At 45.6% G+C, this 19,247-nt stretch overlaps 1 protein-coding gene across 1 annotated transcript in view; it reads right to left on the bottom strand.

The window, feature by feature from the left end:
• The window catches only part of GLI2 (GLI family zinc finger 2), a 185,268-nt gene that overhangs the window by 12,002 nt on the left and 154,019 nt on the right, over positions 1-19,247 (bottom strand). The window contains exons 6-11 of the mRNA XM_021526130.2: positions 14,788-14,989; positions 12,487-12,700; positions 10,824-10,937; positions 7,608-7,739; positions 3,880-4,029; positions 98-262 (exon numbers count right to left, since the gene is read on the bottom strand). Of these exons, the coding sequence (XP_021381805.2) occupies positions 98-262; positions 3,880-4,029; positions 7,608-7,739; positions 10,824-10,937; positions 12,487-12,700; positions 14,788-14,989 (977 nt within the window). The remainder of the gene's footprint in view (positions 1-97; positions 263-3,879; positions 4,030-7,607; positions 7,740-10,823; positions 10,938-12,486; positions 12,701-14,787; positions 14,990-19,247) is intronic.

Below are 19,247 nucleotides of genomic sequence, written 5' to 3' on the forward strand. Positions count from 1 at the left end.
GTTTCTTTTTACATGCGTCCAGTGTGTAAAGTGTATGTTTATTGTCAGCAAAATTTTAAAAAAGCCCTCCGTTGAGCTGTGGTGAGCCCAGGCTTACCTCATTGGAATGTGTCCTGTTCTGGTGCTTGGCTCTGTCCGAGGCATTGGAAAAGGCTTTATTGCAGCCTTCGTGTTCACAGACATAAGGTTTTTCTCCAGTGTGGGACCTCAGGTGTGTCTTTAAGTTCTCCAGGCGGGAATAGGCTTTGGAACAACCCTCAAACTAAAATAAAAAAACCACATGAGGAGTGATTAATTAACCAGAAAAATTTGATTTTCCCCCTGCCTAAACCCTTCCAATCTGTTTCCCATTCTTTCTTTTTTTTCTTCTTTTTAAAGGGCTTGTGTTTTAGGGAACAACATCCACTTTGTTGGGAGAATTTGCTTCCCTAGGTAAGTTGAGAGTTTCAGCAGTGAGTCATATTTGAGGTGCTACTCCTTGTTGAGTACCCACCTGACATTTCAACAAGTGACTCTTTTTTTCCAGCAGACCTAACACCACTCCAGTCCTCCCAGAGCTCTCCTAGCCCCTCCTGCCACCCCTCTGCATCTAAAGCACTCAGAAACAGGGGCCCCCTCCTTCCCACCCAGGGAACTGACAGCTTCTCCACAGTCTGACCAGCCTTGCAACTTCACTAGCACCAACACTGGAAAGAGCAGACAGCTCCCTAACACACAAAACCAGAAATCTAGCAAGCTTTAAAGTTTCCCAAATTACAGCCTGGGTTTGCTCTTGGAGGATGCTGTGGTCAGGCTGTCTGACATTACCAGTTTAAAAAACAAGACTCTCAGTCTTGAAGACAGATGGATTTCTGGATGACAAAACAGGCCAGGAACCTTCCTCCTGGAAGGAAACCAGCTGCCCACACAATGAGAAGGAGCAGCCTGAGAGATGTGGTGAGGCTTTGGGCGATTAAAGTCCTGCCACCCTCCATTCTGGCTGGGCTGGAGGCTTCTCCCTGCACCTGCCCCGTCTCAGCATGGGAGGATTTCACCTCCAACCAATGAGTCTCCAAAGTGCTCTTTGACAAAACAAGCGGGAGGTTTTAAGAAATGCAAGGCTCCCTTGCAAATTCTAACTAAATGTTGCACTGCCTGTTCAGCTGGGAGCATTGAAAAACTCAGGCTGTACTTCTTATACAAAAAACACCCTTTAAATTCCAACAAGCAGCCCCTGCTGCTGTAATGTATGTGTTGTATTCACATGACTTAAACACATCTACAAGTTCAGTCCAGTTGTGACAAGACTTCACATTGCTCTGTTTGAGTCTTGGCCAGTGAAGAAACTGGAGCCACAGCAGGCCAGGTCTGATTTTCCCACGGGCAGTTGAGTTGTTCTACACATCCAAAGGTTTGGTCAAAGGCATGTGCACCTGTCACCTTGTGCTCCACATGCACAGGACCTGCCAGATTGCAGGGAGGGAGGCAAACATGCAGCCCATGAAACCCATGAAGCTTGTAGGTACAGGTTGATCCCATGCAACTTTGTTGTGCTGGAAAAGGCTGCTTACTTAAGATCCCCTTTAAGTCTAGCATAGGGATGGTGGACATAGGGAAGAGCTGCTCTGCTCTTGAGATATTTACATCTCTTCAAGGACAAGTAGGAGCATCCTGCAAGAACTGATTCCTTCCACAGCTTTGTTAGGACAGGGTGGATCCAGTTTTTCTTCCTCAGACAACTTTCATTAGTCCACTTGTCCCACAGAACATGCCACAGCTCTGAGGTAGCACAGTATATCTCTTTCTTCTTTTGCCCTGTACAAACAATCCTTTACAACTCAAGTCTCTTACAGTTATTGAAATACATCATTCCTCTTGCTGGAAAACAAAGGAACTCAGCATGAGACAACTCATGTGTTCATTCTAGTTTTGCTGGATACTGACACAAAAATGCAGTTATTAAGAGCAAAAGTTCTAAGGCCACATTTTCAAATAAAAGCTTCTCAGCAAAGCAGCCTGTGCATGTTCAAAGCAGTTTTTCCCACCCTTACGTGTGGATTTGATTATGCCAGTGGGAGTTCTAGCTGTCATCTCTTGAAATCATCCTTGACCAAATCCCAGGCTGCAGTTGGGCTCATCTGTAGCTTTATGTACACCACAAACTTCTTGTCTGAAACCAATGTTACTTTGAAAAATCACTGCCAGACTTGGACAAGGAATGCTTTACCACAGAAGGGCACCGTCTGCAGAACTGCCATTATCCCAGACAACTAGAAAATGGTGCTTCTCCAGTTTGGGGACAATTGCTGCAACATACTGCATATGGAGGGTCTGCAGTCTAGGAGGCAGAAGATGACTTGAGACTCAAACACAGCCTTGCCATTGCCCCCAGTGTGACAAAACTGAGGCCTGAAAAGGGCAAGATTGTGCAGCAGTGTTTTTTCCTACTCAACCACAGCACTAAAGAGGATTCAGCCACTGCTGTTTTTGTCTCCTGAGTCCCTCTGCCTACAAGGGCAGGCTAGACTTGCCCTCAGTGCTCACTTTGTATGCACCAACAATCAATATTTCTTGATACTTTTAAGGAAGATTGGTAAAGCACTAGACTGGGCAAAGTGCTTTAGAAGATTAAAACAAAGGACATGGCCCTATGCCCCAGGGGAGCTTATGCTCTAAATTAAATGAACACAAGGCTGGAAGATTGATAAAGGAGCCATGCAGCAGGCAAATCATACATATCTTAATATTTGTAAGCAAGAGCTGGGGCAGAGCCAGGGAGCAAGCAGGGCTGGAATTGGCTAATGGAACAGAAGAGGAGGAAGATATGGGAGGAGGGCTCGGACTTTTGCTAAGCAGGAAGAGACTCATCCCCAAGACCCCGAGGAGAGGAACAGTGTAATGCTGACTGCAGAGGAGGTATAAATGCCATCAGGAGGAGAAGGCAGAGAGCAGAGGATATCAAAAGACAGGGAGGAGAAGACCTTTAGGAGGAATAAAGGCTGGAGAATATGAGGAGGGAGATTGTCAACACCTCTCCCATCAGCTGACCACAGTCACTGAACTCCATAACCTTGCTTCCCTCTTGTGCCTTGCATCAGGCATCCTTGGCTGCCCCACATTTGCAAGTAGTTTGGTGAGAGGCACCACCAAGTGTGGAGGCACATATGGGATTTCATATCTTGAGGCTAAGGAGGAGGAGAGCCCAGCTCTCCCATTTGGTCAGTGAGCCTGCACCCAAATGGCTGAGATATAAAACAGTACCCCATACTCTTCCTCAGGCAGTGTTTAACCCTAGACACAGTGCTGCTGGTATGCAGAAGGTCTGGGGACTGAGCTCTTCTTGGGGTTTAAGCACCTATGGCTTAACCTCGCCTCTAGATTAAGAGAGCAGAGGCAGGAGGTGTTGGCCTAGATTCCCAGGCTAGAAAGAGGCATGTGTGCATGCTTGGGTCCATGTGTGAGGGAATCTTGCATTCCCAGCAGCTGTAGTGGGTGATGCCAGGTTAGACACAACCAGGGTTAGGCAGCTCCAGTAAGGGCATTACTGGATTTCTTTCTTGGATGTAACTAAATTGGCTGGATTTTCACCTTAAGTGACTTGTCCTGAGTTGCTTTGGATGTCTGTGGTAGTTCTGAAATAGTTCTTCCCAAGGAAATTCAGTTTTGCCCACTAACACCTCAACCACACTCATTGACCTCTTGTCCTGTCCCCAGGGTCTAACCTGCAAGCAGCTGTAGCCCAGACACAGAGGGCTGGACTGGCTCTGAGCTGCTGCCAGTGGCTAACTGGTAGAGCCCTACCTGAAGCCGTGCCTACATCTGCAATCACATTTCTGTGACCACCCCAGCCTGGTGTCCCACATGCCAAGTGAGATGCACCATGTGTCCCTGCCAGCTCACCGTGCACTTGTGTGGCTTCTCTCCCGTGTGCCTTCGCATGTGCACCACCAACATATACTGAGCCTTGAAGGGCTTCTGCTCCCGTGTGCAGTCCTGCCAGCGGCACACAAACTCCTTCTTCTCCCCGTGGATGTGATCGTTGTTGATGTGCTGGTAGGACAGAAAGGAAAACCAGGTCACTCCTGGAACAGCTGATGCCAGGGGATCATGCACGGTGCTCCGAAAGACAGATGTTCCCTCCCCAGTGCTTGTCAGGCACTGCAGCACCTGGGTGCCAGGTGCACAGGTGACACCAGGGACGTGGACCCAGCACTGTGGTCTGGTGTGTCCTGCAAAGGTGTACAGCACCCAGCACACTCGGTATAAAGCAGGCTAGAAATGGGAGGTTTGCAAAAGCAATGGGAGCTTTTGGGAGCAGGGAGCCCTCTCAGTGTGCCCCCAGCTGCTTGATGCCACTCTTGATGGGGATGACAGAGTAGTTTTTGTTTGTGCTGAACCCTCCTGTGCTGCATTTACACACCTGATACCCCTTCCTGGGGTGCTGGAGGATGATGGACAGGAGACAAACCTTGGCTGAATTCAATAATCTTAAAGGTAGTTTCCAACCTAAATGATCCTATGCATCTAAGTCCATATGCTGGCCCCATGACATTCACCTGCTGTCCAGAGCTGGTGACTGGCAGGAAATGACAGCATCTAAGAGCTATGCAGCAGGGAGAGCTCAATTACTGATAATTACTCAGGCCCACGAAATTATGTGCTGGAGTGTTGAAATGCCAGACCCAGAATGGTGCCTTCATCCACCCTGGCATGGAGAAGGGCCATTTTTTCCCCAGCTCAGGGCAGATGAAGCCCTGCCAAAAATAAACAGAGCCAGAGGCCAGCCCGTCGGCAGCACCGTTCCCGTGGTGGCCTTGTCTCTCTGGATGGGGTCTCATTGCCAAAAATAATGCCTGTCCTCGCTCCTGTGTTTTCAGAAGGCATTCACTGACAGGAAATCCTAAAATAAACTACTTTGGTTTTGGGTTTTGGCTTTTTTTGTGCTGAAATCTTTTCCAGCCCCCACCTTCATCCCCCGGCCAAGGCCAGGCACACATGTTGCAGCTAGGGATGAGACTCTCTTGGGGCAGTGAGGCAGCATGAGGACACAAAAGTACATTAAAACAGATTCATTAGCCCTCACAGTCCCAGCTGAACCTAGTCTCGGTGTTCTGTGTGCTGCAGTCCAATCCTGGGGTTGGGGTCCTGCTGCCTGGGTTCCCAGTTCTACCCAGGGACAAGAGGAGATGTTGGGGCTTAGCTGGTCTCTTGGGCACCACACATAAACACTGAGAGCCAAAGCTGTGTGCTGGGAGAGCTGGGAGAGCCTGGGTTTGGGAGAGGCTTTGTATGGGTTTAGAGTTCTGCTGCCTACAGTTCTGGTTTTACAACGTGGCATCAGTGTGAAATTTTAACCTCAGCTGATGGAAATCTGATGAACCTCCCCAGAGACCCATGGACATGCTAAACCATGTCCAGAGCAGACTGAGGAGATACATCTCCAGGCTCTGTTTGTGTGGGAGTCTAACTTGCAAACACAACTACACACAGCAATGTTGGGAGTGTGGAAGAGCACAGGCTTACTCTTTTGGTCTTGTTTGAGCCAGAGTAAGAACATTAAAGGAGGGGAACTGTAGCCCCCAATTCAAGACTATTCACTCCCTGTCTAGGCAACATCTGCTTCCCATCACTTGCTTTAGGAGGAGTTGCACAGCTCACCCCGCTTCAGCTACAGCTCCTTAGCCCCTACCTGGCCGAAAGCTTTGCTTGGGCTTCTCTCAATTTCAGTGTGACCTTTGAGGTTGGGAGCAGCAGTGGTGCTTGGAAAAAATATGTCATCACTGCTGCTGCTCCTTGTTGACATGCACTTCTCCCACAAGCACAACTGTGTGTGAGCAACAGACTCTGCTCACCCAGGTACTTTGTTCTGCACACAAACTGGAGTTTTTCCATGCATTGCAAGATGGCACCTTCTCAGAAGCTGGCCCATGACATCTGTATTTCATTTGCATGTGTATTTTGGGCATCCCAAGTCCACAACCCTATGTTGCTAGGAATCACAGTACAGAAGACTCAATTTTTGTAACCTTCCAAATTTAGGAAAATCCTGTAATATTTCATCAAACATTTTTCTTTGTTTATTTTTGTTGTTTTTTTTTCCTGGGAATAAATTGTGCTGAGCTTCCTGATGCTCTGCACTTTCCTCTGGGCAGAGTTAGTTTTTCATACATCTGAGAAGGAAACACACAAAAACTGCTGGACAAATGTGAGCCCAGCCCATCTGACAGGCATGCTGTGGTTTAACCCAAAAAAAAACAATGCCCTATAGCATGCAATGTGCCATTAAACCATTAAACACCTTATCACTCAACTAGCCTTGAAAACCATTTCCAAATCTGTCTGTACTCAAGGACTTGATGCACTGAACCAGTGGCAGAGACAGGCAGGCACTAGCCTTAGATGGAAGAAGAGTGTGTGCCCAAAATTATAATTTAGAGTGTAGTCCCTCTGCACAATGTTTGTGTGCAGAACTTGGGCAAATGGTGACTGATGCCAATTTGGGAGCATATCCAAAATGAAGATATATAAAAAATGGTGAAAACAGACACAAGCCCTCAGGAAGGGGTCTACATGTGAGTTGCACATGGGTGGCCCCTGGCATGCTGGGAGCCTGTTTGAGGCAAGCAGCTAAAGGGAAAGGTAGCTGCTCCTGTTGCAAAATGTGCTTAATCCAAAATTCTGCTGCAAGCATCAGGATTGCTGGGCTGGTGAATTCCCAGAAGATACAGGCTGGCTTCAAAGCAATGGGACTCACACCACAGATTCAAAATAAGGACTGGGAGAGTGCTGGGCTGGGAGCAAGATGGGGCTTAGACACAGATCAGGTCCAATTTCACAGACACTTCCCTGAGGATGAGGAATTTGTTGACCCCAGAAGCCAAAGGAAACCAAATGGTGGATATGCAGATGAAGCAAAGCACACAAAAGGTTCTTGGAATTAATTAGAACTGAAAATCTGATTAATGACCTGGTTTGGGGATCCTTCAGAGAGCAGTTTTGACACTGGTTTGGGAACATCACTGTGATTATGGAAGCCCTGTTGCACAAGTTTTAGAAAATCAACCCACTTTCTGTATTTCAGACATGGAGCATATCTCCAAACTCTGAAAGTGCTCTGTTTCTCTGGGAGGGATGAGCTGAGCAGGTCAACAGCCTCTAAGTGATATGGCTCTACAGCTCACTAACAGCAGCATTAGAAGCTTTCCCAGCCTGGACTAAGACTGAGGACAGCATGGATGATCCCTGACCCATAGTTGGTGTAGCTCTGTGGGAAGGCTCAGTGAATATGGCCAGTGAAGAGAGAAGGGCTCAGCCCCCTTCCCCATTTTCTGATCCAGTCTTCTGCACTGAGCCTTCTGTCATTGGGCCATGCACCAGGGAGACTGAAAGTGCAGCCTCAGCAGCTGAGAAGGGAGCAATATCACATAATCTATGAGAGGCTTCTTTCAGCTGAACTCCTTGGGGAGCAGCGACCTGCTTTGGCAGTGTTTACACACCGTATCTCTGATTTGCACCTTTAGTAGCTCCCAGGGTAAGCTCTGGCTGTACAGCAGCTAGTGATAAAAAATGAGGACAAGTGCACAGAAACCCAAATTTATCGCTGGGGTTTCCTCCCAACCATTACTCACATGGACGAGCTGCTCCTGAGTGTCATATTCCTTTGTGCACCCTTCCCAGTGGCAGTTAGTCTCATAAATAACCTCAGGCTCCTGTTTACATTCATCCTTATCAAGATCTTCTTTCAGGTCTGTCAGATGCTCCTGCAACACATAACGGTGCATTGTATAAGGTGAACTTTCATCTGAATTCCTCCATCACTCATAGATTACAGGGCAAGTATCAACTGATCACAAAACCATGCTTCTTGTGGCTACCTAACATCCATGATTACTGTGAAATAAGGAGCTACAGGGTTTTGGCAGAAGTGTATCAGAGTTGATGACAAAACATGAAACAACTCAAAGCCACTGTTGAAGCAGTGCCTGGATTTAGCTGGGTTGTGGGCAGTCCCAGGAAAAACTGAAAAAAGGAAAGAGCTGGCTTCTGACCTTTGGTTGTGTTATTTGCTGGGGGCAAATACATGAGCATAAAGAAATCACAGGGCAGTCAGAGGCCAGAGCCCACTCACCTGACATGGGCTGGGCAGGGGATTCCTGTTTCCTGCATCTCTCAGTAGATGAGAAAATGATACCTAACCCAAAGATTTATGCCTGCAGGATGGTCCACAGGGATGAAGTGATGAGCTCTCAAAGCACTTATCTGAGAGGGGAGTTTGGAAAGCTTGAGCAAGACCCAGTGAAGAGCAGGTTGCAGAACAGAGCTCCTGGGACTCTGGACTCATTTATGAGTTACTTTTATGCTGGGTACACTGTGAGCTCTCTCCTTAACTTCTCTGTCTAGCCAGCTCCTCAGTGCTAAATGAAGCACAGAAGATTTTTCTTACGGCTGCTAGGATTAAAGCATGGGCAACTACACAATAGTGTAACATACAAGATAATTAGTATAAATCTGAGTAAGGACAACTGTCCTGCATGCATCAGATACCTGCACTACAGACAAAGCCATCAGCACCCAGAACTGGCTTGGGAATCTATCAAGACAAAACCCTGCAGGTTTTGACCCCCTTCCTCCCAGATACTACTGCTGCCTAGCACAAAGCATCCTGCCTCCAGGACACTTCAGACAGAAGAGATTTGTTTTAATTAGCTCTTATTTAAAAAAAAAAAAGATATTGCAAGGTGGCTCTTGGGACAGGAAACTGTAGTAATTTACAGAAAGACTTCTGGAGATTCAAACTATACCAGAGCCCAGAGCAACAGTCTGAGAAAGTTCAAACAGCAGCTTCTTTTTCCTGCAATTCTTGTTTGGTTGAGCTTTAAACACTATTTTTTTTTTAGTATTTGTCTCTGTGCAAAGTGTGGTTCCTGGACAACTGTAATTTTCTACTAAAAATCTTACTTAGACAAAAATTTTATACTTTCTGTTAGAGAAATGGAACTGTAACAATTTCTATTTGTTGAAAAGGACTGACTTGTTTCATTTCTAGCTAGTTCAATGCTAGTCTGAATCTGTACTGGAGCTCTCTTGTGGCACTGCAGAAGTTCAGTAACTCAGGTCCCTCATGCCTGGGACTTCACTGTGTCCCACAAATCTTGTCTGATTGTATTTTTACAGCACAAACCATCATGGGAGATACTGTCTTGCCAAGGATTGCAAACACCCAAATCACAACTCACATGAGGTGTTTCAAATGCAGCATTTCCAAAACAAAACATACACGTTTTTGGGAATAGATGAACTTCATAGTCAACAAAAAGTGGATCAGTCATTTACTAACTGACTATAACACAAATTTTCAGCACAGTCTCCTGCAGAAAAGGAATTTCTAAATTTAATTAATTCTTCTTGCTTAGACCAAAGGAGACACCCACTATATTCAGTTTTTTAATTTGTTCTCTTTGCCAAGAACAGGCTGTCTTTTATAAGGTACCTTCTAGTAATTTCCCAGTCAATATTGAAATACTGCAAGATGTGGAACCGACATTTCTCTTGGGGAATTACTTCACATAGCGCCTCATTAAGAACTATTAGATGATCAGTGTGCATTTTCCTACTCCTAATTTCACCGTGCTATTCTAATAAAATCTCATTGCAGTACTTTAAACCACTCCCCCCCTCCATTCAGTGCCAATTTCAGTGTTTTTAAGACCCAGTGGATAAAACCCCTGGAGCAGGGCTGCAGGGGTGAGCAAGGCTGGTGCTGTCCAAGCACTCCCAAGCTGGGCGCGCACGGCTTCGCATGGAGCAGCACACGGAGGATGGCGGCTGTTGAGCAAGCAGCTGTCTGTCCCGTAGCTCCTCCACTAACACATGCTTTGAGAAAGCAACTGATGGCTTTCAAATGTTTTTTCATTTACTGCAAGAAATAAACACATTGCCCTATTAGCCCAGGCAGTGGCCAGATTGGTTTTTCAGGGCATGTGATTTTGCAGCAGTGTGTAGATGCACTCCTAAACTCAAAGCTCCAGAGAGGTGCCTCTTTGCCCTAATCGTGCTGACTACAGCATGTTTATCTTTCCCTGATATGCTATCTTCATCAATTTTACCAGCCCCCTGATGACTGCACACGTTGCTGTCCCCATGCATCATGCTGAGACCTGCTCCTGAACCAGGGCAGAAGGAGAAATTTGTCATCAACTCTTCCATTCGCTTGACAATAACACAGCTTAATATTTCATGAAAATGAAGTGCCCAGAGCACTCCTGATAGTTTACAGTTGTGATAAAGGACGGTCAGATGGATACTGTCAGCCATTAAGCAGTTTGCAATCACAGGGCTCCAGAAAGAAAGCAAAGGCCTCTGGGCCCTTCTTGGTGTCAAATGTTGTGTCACCAGTGTAAAGGATGTTTCTAGGAGCAATTCCTTGTTGAATCAAGAAGTCATCCTTTTTTTGCAAGCTTTCTACCTACATGCAAGTTTCCCTCATAATCTATGTTTGTTCTAAGACTAATGCTGCTTGCTTTGCAGCACAGAAAATTCAGACATCATTTTTACATTATTACACTTGATATATTTGCGCTCTCCTCTTTTTTTTTTTTTTTTCTCTATTCAAGCACAGCAACAGCAAGCTGAGTCCCAAATACCCGTGGAATACTTCACTCAGTCACGGCAGCTCTGCCCCGTCCCTTCCTGGGCTTTGTGCTCCAAGAGAGCACAAATGTGCCTGCCTGGCAGATTTTGCTGCCTTATTCCCAGCTACAGTTGATGCCAAGAGGATCATTCCCAAAGATGAGACTCAGCTCACCGCCTCAACCCCACAACATGGCTCACAGCAGGGAGGTTACCTGTGTGTTTGGGGACACTGGGGGCAAGCCCTCAACTTCAGTCTTGACTTTGCTGCGTTTGTTAATTACTGGATTGACGGTGCTGCTCACGGCCGACTCACTGCTCTGCTTGCTCTAGGAAAGAAAACCAGGCAAGAAATGGCGCTGGGTTTGGGATGACAGACAGAGTTCACTTCCTCATTAAAAACTAACTTTAAAATTAGTCAAGGTTGAGCTTCAGGAGTGGCAGGGGACAGCAGGATTGGCCTGGGGTTCACAGGAAAACCAGCTCATGTGGGTTTGTGCAAAGCAGAGGGATGGGAGAGAGGGAAGAAGAATCAAGGGCAGCCCCAACTTCTGCAGGCTTGCTGGCAAGCTTGGCCTTTCCACTGCTGCTCTGTTTCAGAGCAAACCAGTCCATGGCATAGCCATCAAAGCCTTATACAACCCCCACCCAAGCCAGTTTTATTTCTCAATGTAATGAAATGATTTGTAGAGAAAATGAATTCCTGGGGGAAGCAGGGGGCTCTGGTTATATGTGAGGGCTCTGGCATGCTGTGTCCATGAAAGACTATGTGTGTAATTTGCTGAGCTCTTAAAAAAATAAGAAAAACTTCAGGAGAAAAAAAAATCCCATTGTATGTGCACAAAATTGGAACATTAACATTTTAAATACTCTTGCTAATTGCTCAAGATTGATCCTACAAATTTTTAAACAGAGACAGGACTCTTTCTAGCCACACTATTTTGGTAGCCAGTTTGTAAGGAGAAAACAAAACCAATCAATCAAATGTCTGCAATAACAAACAGAGTTTGTAGTGCAGCAGCCATGAGAAACCCTAAAACAATAAACCAGTCTTAAAAGTTCAGTATGATGCTACTAAAACGATGTGAAATGGGTGTGACATATGGTGAAATAAGTCTCTGGGGAGAATAGCAACTGCAGTTTAGACTTGGAAGGAATGTATGTGGAAAAGAAAAAATGATTAAGAATGTGCTAGGCATATTCACTAACCCAGTGCATGTAGAGGGCTTGTGCACACATATATGTGCTTGTGTGCTCACAGGTATTAGTAAGGATGCATTTAAGGTGTGGGATCTCATTCAGTTTTCAAAATTTGGCCCCTGGTTTTGTAAAATTTAGTAGTAAAAACCAACAGCAGGGACACATTGAGAGAAAATCTACTGAAAAAGAAGGAACAGCAAGTAAAATGTGAAGAGGTCCTACACAGAATGCACTTACACATTAATGATTAAGACCATCATCATGGTTCACATGAGTAACTAAAGGAAGGAGGGATTGGTGAAGGTCCCAAAGAAGCTTGGTTCACAGGTGCTTATTTTGCAAAACACTAAAGCAACTGCTTTCCCTCAACTTCATAGAACATAGCATGTTCAAGGAGATTTCCTGCCTGGGATGACCTTACATATTGTTTTCAATACTTGGATTGACCAAGGCCTTTGGTTTCAGCAAGGGTAGGTGTAAGGAAGGTAGATGGGTGCAAAATTTGTCTGTGACTAATTCAGAAACATGTCCCAGGAAAAGGAAAAAGCAACATAAAGGGACAGAGTGAGTAAAAAAGAGAATTGTTAAGACTCCCACAACCACCATGAAGGAAAGCCCACATCTCACGGAGAATGTGCCTCCGTTCCCACGTGTGCCATGCAGCATGGCTGTCCCTACCTGGCTGGAGTCGGAGATGCAGTTGCTGTTGCTGCTGCTCTGTGCTGGTGATGGGTTCACGGAGATGACGGCCATATGCTGCCGTGTGGGGAAGGTTGGGGATGGCTGGATCAGGGGAGGAGTGTGTCCAAAGGCTGAGCTCAGGCCTCTTTGCTGCGTCAGGATCTGCTGGTATGTCACGGGGTTAAGCGGGTGGGGGAAGCTGAATGCTGGACTGCAGCAACAGGAGAAAGAGAAATGATGAGAAGTTATTTTAAACAATATTTATCATATTAGCCAGTCACTGATTGAAGTTTGGATTCTTGGAGACTCCAGGAACCAGGCTGCAATGCCCAGATAGTTGCCTTCAATGCATAAGGATAAGCTTGACTACCTGCTTTACTGCAAAGTCATGATTTGAAGTGCATGTGCCTCAGCAAACTTGTGAATCATTTTGACCCAAGATTAGACTGATCGTGATTTCTTTGCTTCCTATGTAAAAAAACCCAACAAAAGCTCTTGGGAGTTCGTAAGAGTATGGGACTTGGGCAAATCTGGCTTTGCAGCCCCTAAGGCTCCTGGGTTTCCCCAGGCAGACCTCTTTTGCAAACTTGCAGCTTTGGGGTTATGCTAACTTGAATATGAAAAACAAGCATCACCTGGCTCACCTGGCACAGATTACAGCAAGGATGAATAAGTATGCACTTAACATAGTCCAAAACCATGCAGTTTACTCTGACTTCAGGTGAGGGGAGTGCTGGCTCAGGGGACTGCTGAAGCATGTCACCATTCCTATGTAGGTCACTGGTTCATCTCCAGTCTAGGTCAGCAGTGACCAGAACACCACCCGCCCCTGGCTGCTTGCGCAATAACTGTGGCAACAGGTCCAGGACAGGATGTAGCACTGGAGAGCAGTAAAATAAAGTTCTGCTTTTGGAAAAAAGGGGTTCACTCCCAGGGGCAAGACCACTGGGCAGAGAGAGAGAAGCACAGAAGATGCTTGGTGGTAACTCTAGATGTGTGATGCATGAACCATAGACAGGCCCAAACCTGATTATTTGCTATCTTCAAGAAGTGGCTGCCCTGAACCTTTACCCTCATGGTATCTTCTCTCACACCACTAAAACTGCCCAAGGTGTGAGTGCTCAGAGAATACAGCCATCATTAGAAACACATTTAATAACCAATTTTGCTTTTGGAGAAAGTATTTCATTCCTGCCTCTAAGATGCTGTTAAAATAATAACAAAAAAGTATTTTCATAAGAAATTTCTGGCAGTTATGCTGCTATATATGTTACCTATTTTACAAATCCTAATATTTAGGATCTATTTTTAGAACACTGAGAAGGGGTTAAAATTCTTTATTATTAGTTGATTATTCCCTAAGAGGCTGAAAGCTGACCACTGGGTCAGTCCCTGAACTCTACTAATTGGTTAAAAATACCAGATATTACTCTTAATATCTAAGTTGAGATGCTACAGGTATGTGCAGCTAATGAGAACAGGTAAAAAGATGAGAAAAAATATGACTAACAGGTAAGAAGTTGCAATCTGTTTATGTCAGCCTTATGTTTGATTTTACAGTCAATTTCTAAATTATGCTGCTGGATAAAGTAACTTACATAATTAATGCTACACTTATTATTAAAAACATATTTGTTTTCCCCCACAAGTTTTAAGCACACATAATCTTTGTAACCCTTTGCTTTGCAACATCAGTGTTAATTAGATCTTACATTTTTAACAGTTAAGTAACAAAAAGAATAATAACATTGTGAAACTTGGGTGAAGCAATCACAGTAGGGATTGACAACAGTCAGCTGCCTAATGTAAGTGCTTTTTAATTAAGATTTGAACAAAACTTTACTCAAGGGTTTAGATTTGGTTTAAATAGGCTTTTAGAATTAGGCTGTTCTATCCACCCAGGCAACATTTTTTCTAAGAATGTGGGCCAGTAATTTGGAGAGTACTTTGGGGCAATCTCTTAAATCAGAGTGTTTCTTAACTAAACTTCTCACAATGAGCATTTTTTTGAGATAAATTTATTATCTGTTTCTGCTTGCAGGGAGGCATGATCATACTGTAATTACTGGAAAAGTGGTAGCTAATAACCCAAATCCAGCCAAAGAAACCCCACCCCAAATGCCACAAAATACCCTTCCACATGCAAAACCACATGGGGGCTTTGATTTACTATGCTACACAACCCTGATGAACAAAAGCAGAGGCTGCAAGGAAGGGAAGCTCTCCCTTGCTGGAGGATCATCCCTTCTTTCGTGTGGGTGGTTCCTCAGCTGAATGGAGCTGATCCCAGAGCTTTACCTGATTGTCCCGGCAGATAAATGGCCATAGGAGCCACTTGCTGCTGAGCTGCTTCTGGAGTTGTTGATATATGCCACAAGAGAGTTTGGGGAGGTCCTGATCATTGTCTGGAGATCAATGCTGGCATCAGAGAGCGGGGAGATAGACAGGGCTCGTTTCCGGCTTAATCTTGGAGTCACCCGTGGGCTCGAAAACCGGGACACTGCAGGAAAAGAGAGGCTTTGTCAGACAAGACCAGTGGGCTGCTCCCTTCCTGCAGGCAAACTGGAAGTGCTGAGAACTGCTGCGCTCATGATTGCTGCAGGATGTTCAGGAGCCAGGAGCAGTGCAGGGACCAGCTGCCCTTTGATGGGAGCTTTCCTCTCTTCTGGGCGCTGAATCACAGGAGTCAGGCAGCACCATGAACGCCTGCTTGCTTTGCTGTCCTCAGGGTACAGACTCCTGTCCATCACCCCCTTTCATAGGCACCAAATTAACTTAAAAGGGAGGATGTCTACAAGGTTTCCATGAGCACAGCCATGTTGCCTCGGTGTCAGGAGCAGCAGGCCAGGGGAGCTGCACATCCAAGCCGGGCGACCATTGCAAATGGTTAGTGCGTGCCTGTGTGTGGGGGGAACGGAAACCAAACAAGTGTAAGCACAATGCTGACCATCCAATTAATGAAGGAGGCGAGGCTCCAGAAACCCTGAAAGTAAATTAAGAGTTTTAAGAAAACCAATTTGGCAGCTCAGGCACAAAGTTCAAGCTCTCCCACTCTGAGGGGACCTGCCAGTGCCTGGAACCTATTAGCAATTGTCAATCATTCAGGCATGAAGTCATTTCCAACCCTGCCAGGCTCATGTATGGATCTGCAATACATGATGGGTTACTACTGTAAAAGCTTGGCACCCCTCAGTGTTTCGGCACCGCAAACTGGAACGACTGACTTCACCCAAAGGAAACTCTGCCCAGGCCTGACGCACCTGCAGCTCTCTGGGGTGGCACGGATGGGAGCTGCAGATGGGCTGTATCACAACTTTCCTCAGTACCAGGGCACCACATCCAAACCCTGCCTGCCTGGAATAACTCATCCTTCCAAAGCAAGCAATGTTTGGATTGTGTATTTAAAAAAAAAAAAAAATCCGAGGGTAAAATATAGCACTTGGCAATGAGTCCTGGCTGGTAATCCCTGCCATCCACCCAGAGGGGCAGGAGGGCTCAGCTGCTTCAGCTTCTTCCCTTGATCAGCACAGTAACGTATCACCACCTGACTTTTCCCGTATCCTATACTATGGGTTTATCCTATTAAATGCTGTGAATAAAACACTGAACTGCTCAGACAGGCAGTATGAGCCATTTTCCTCTAGCTGGTTGAAGGCACTGATTTTGGCTGCATATCACTAAATACAAGCCTGACACTTTGTAAGAGCATGAACTTCCTGTCCTGATGACAGTACTGGTATGTGAGAGGGTGAATGGGGTGTAGAATGAGGTAAGATGTATCCTGCTGGTGTGATCAAACAATTCCTTGATTTGTGTTGGCTCACAGCAGTTTCTGTCAGCATTTCCCTGAGACCAGTGGCTGGGTTTCAGTATCCCAGCCTCCACGTGACATACCTGTGTACCAAAGTGGCTCTGCCATTACCATGCCCAGGTGCTGTGTAATCTATGGGGTTTAGTATCACCATCCTCTTAGTCCCCATAATGACCCTCACTGCATAAGATAAATTACTTTTCCAATGTGCCACTGGAAATCCAAGGCTAAGCTGGTACTTGAACCAAGCACTCTTGTGACTTCTGTTCTACACCTAAGCAGCTTCAAAAGTGGCTAGATGCAATGCCTTTACTGAAAAACTGACAATACTAGGAAATTTCTCTTAAAAATCAGATTGTTTACATTCAACATACATTCAACACATTCTTATAATATTTTGTACAACTACATTGTGCAGCCTCAGGGGGCAGAGAGATGCTAGAAAACATAACTGAAAGATCAGACAGCAAAGAGAAAGGGCAGCAGTCTATAAAAAACACCATGTGAGTGTTAAAGCTGTCCCACAATTTTGAGGGACTAGGCTCAAACTTCCCAAATGCTTGCAGCTGAAAGACTCTAGTGTGACACTTCCCTGGAAGCTAGAAAAGATGCAGCCACTTTGTAGAGGCACTGTGGACAAAACCAAATTGTGCAAATGAACTCCTCTCAGCAAAGGCTGGCCCAAAAGGCTGAAATGGAGACTTCCTAAACTTCCCATGTGGTTCCTGAAATCTGAGCCCTGCCAGAACCTTAGACCAAACAACATGAAGGTTGATTTGGCCTAGATCATAATGTTCCTCTGGCCATAAGGAATCATGATTCAATACGTGCACCACAACCTGGGAAGATCTGGGTACTCTTCCCAGTCCTCTTCAGCCACACCTCCTTGAGCAAGTTGCTGCTTCTTTCTGTGTCCCTATTTCCCAGTGTCATCTATTTAGATGAGCTCCTTTAGACAGGGCTTGTATTTTATTGTGTACATACTGCACCAAGTGCGATGGGGCCCATCTCAGATGAGTTGTCAGGGTTTCTGTCCTACAGATAATACGCGTATTTCCAGATACAGATATTGTTTCCTGCATTTGCATTCCCACAGTCTCCTCCTTCTCTAACATAAGGAAGCAGGCCAGATTTGACAGTCATATTTATCTCTGTTACTCCCACATCTCAAGGGAGATCTGTTTATTAATGTGCCACTTCCCTTGATAAATTACTAAATAGAAAGAAAAGCCTTGTACTCATTTCTTGCTCTTCCTTCACATGATTTATGCTCACAGTGCTGGATCAGCCATTGGTTCACATTAATTTGCAGAGGGAAGAAGACCTGATGTCCAACAGAAACCTGGGTTTTAGCTGTGCAGATGATGTGGGCACTTCTCCCTGCTGCACACAGATATGTCATTTTTCCCCCATGTGTAACTCTGTGGAAAGCTGTCAGATTATCAAGCTCTCCTGGGAATTCTCCAGCCCAAAACCAGTAATATGCATTGTGTTAGTGTCCACCCTAATTTAGATCCTGCAAGTACTGTGGGCTATTTGAAATGTTTGATAGCAGATCCAATAGGTTAGGCTCATGCTTTACACTACAGCCTCTTAGGTCTTGCAGGCTTCCACAGAAAGCTGTGACCTAAAATCGTGCTATGGATGAACAATTCCTCTCTTCTTAATGACAGCCTACCCGAGGAGCCTGGGAAGAGAATCGTCTGCGAAACAGAAAAGAAATTTAGGCACGAGAAGAAACGCTCACTAGTGCATTTAGGAAGAGAGAATCTTTACAAAATTATTATTTAAAAGCAGATTAACAACACTGGGACTTTTCTAAATAATAAAGTTTGCGTGATCTGAATCTCCGGATCTGAGTACATGGAGCACTAATGTTAAATGGTACCAGGGAGCAGCAGTGGTCAGCATTTGTGTAGCTGTACATAGCAAGGTGCTAAACACAGGCTGACTGACAGCCACTGGGGCATATAAGTGAAGTCCTCTGCTGTCTGAGGTCTAAAAGAAAAACACACAACTGTTCAGCAGGGACTGTGCCCAGAGAAGTAACTAAAGGCAGGATACACTTTTCAGACACACAGATGGAAAGCTTTGGGAACATTTATCACTAAGACTCCTCCCTCCTCTCCCCTTTCAAAAATGCCTACTTCTCAAAATGAACAGGATTAGTTTAAAGAACTTTTTGATATTTGGAAAATATGTTGGGCGAAGTTCCCCAGACAGGTTAGAGTGCTGGGAGGAAAGTCCAGATTTCTTTGCTAGAAGGAAAGAGTATCCTTGGCACTTTCTTGTGGTACCCATGAATTATCACATCCACCAGTTGCTCAGAAACCTCCCAAATTAAGATTAATCCACAACAGGCCAGTAATAACCAAATGGTCAGCTCTTACATGTGGTGGCTTGTGGACCAGCTCTGGTGCCTGGTCCCAATGCCCAAGGGCAGGATCAGACCCCTGAACTTGTCTGGGAGATGAGAGCAGAGCTTCCTGCTCTGACCACTTCTGTGGCCATGGGCTATCAGAGGGATTCTACAAGAGATGTTTTCTTCTGGAGAGAGAATTCAGACCTTATGTCACACTAGAAATAGTGGCAGCAAAGCCCTCCTGAAAGAAATGCCAGACACTCAGGGGAAGCTCCTTCGAGGCTCCTTCAGAGTAAGGAAATCTGAGGCAACCCTTTACAGACAAACATGTGGCTGTGATCACGACAGCCCAGGACCATCAGGGCTATGTGCTCCCTAACAGACAAGCCTGTAAGGCACATGGGCTGCAGATGGCTCACACCCTGCCTGCCCCCCTCACTGAAACCTGGCCAGAGCCACTGCTTCCCGTCCATCCCCTGGCCAAGCCCCAGGATAAATACTGTGTTATCAAAATGGTCCTTCTTCCTCACCATTTGCCAAGAAAACTCCATCCAAAGTGTACAGAAATATCCTCCCCACTCCCAT

Source organism: Lonchura striata, chromosome 8, assembly GCF_046129695.1.
Source record: "Lonchura striata isolate bLonStr1 chromosome 8, bLonStr1.mat, whole genome shotgun sequence".
Classification (NCBI taxonomy): Eukaryota; Metazoa; Chordata; class Aves; order Passeriformes; family Estrildidae; genus Lonchura; species Lonchura striata.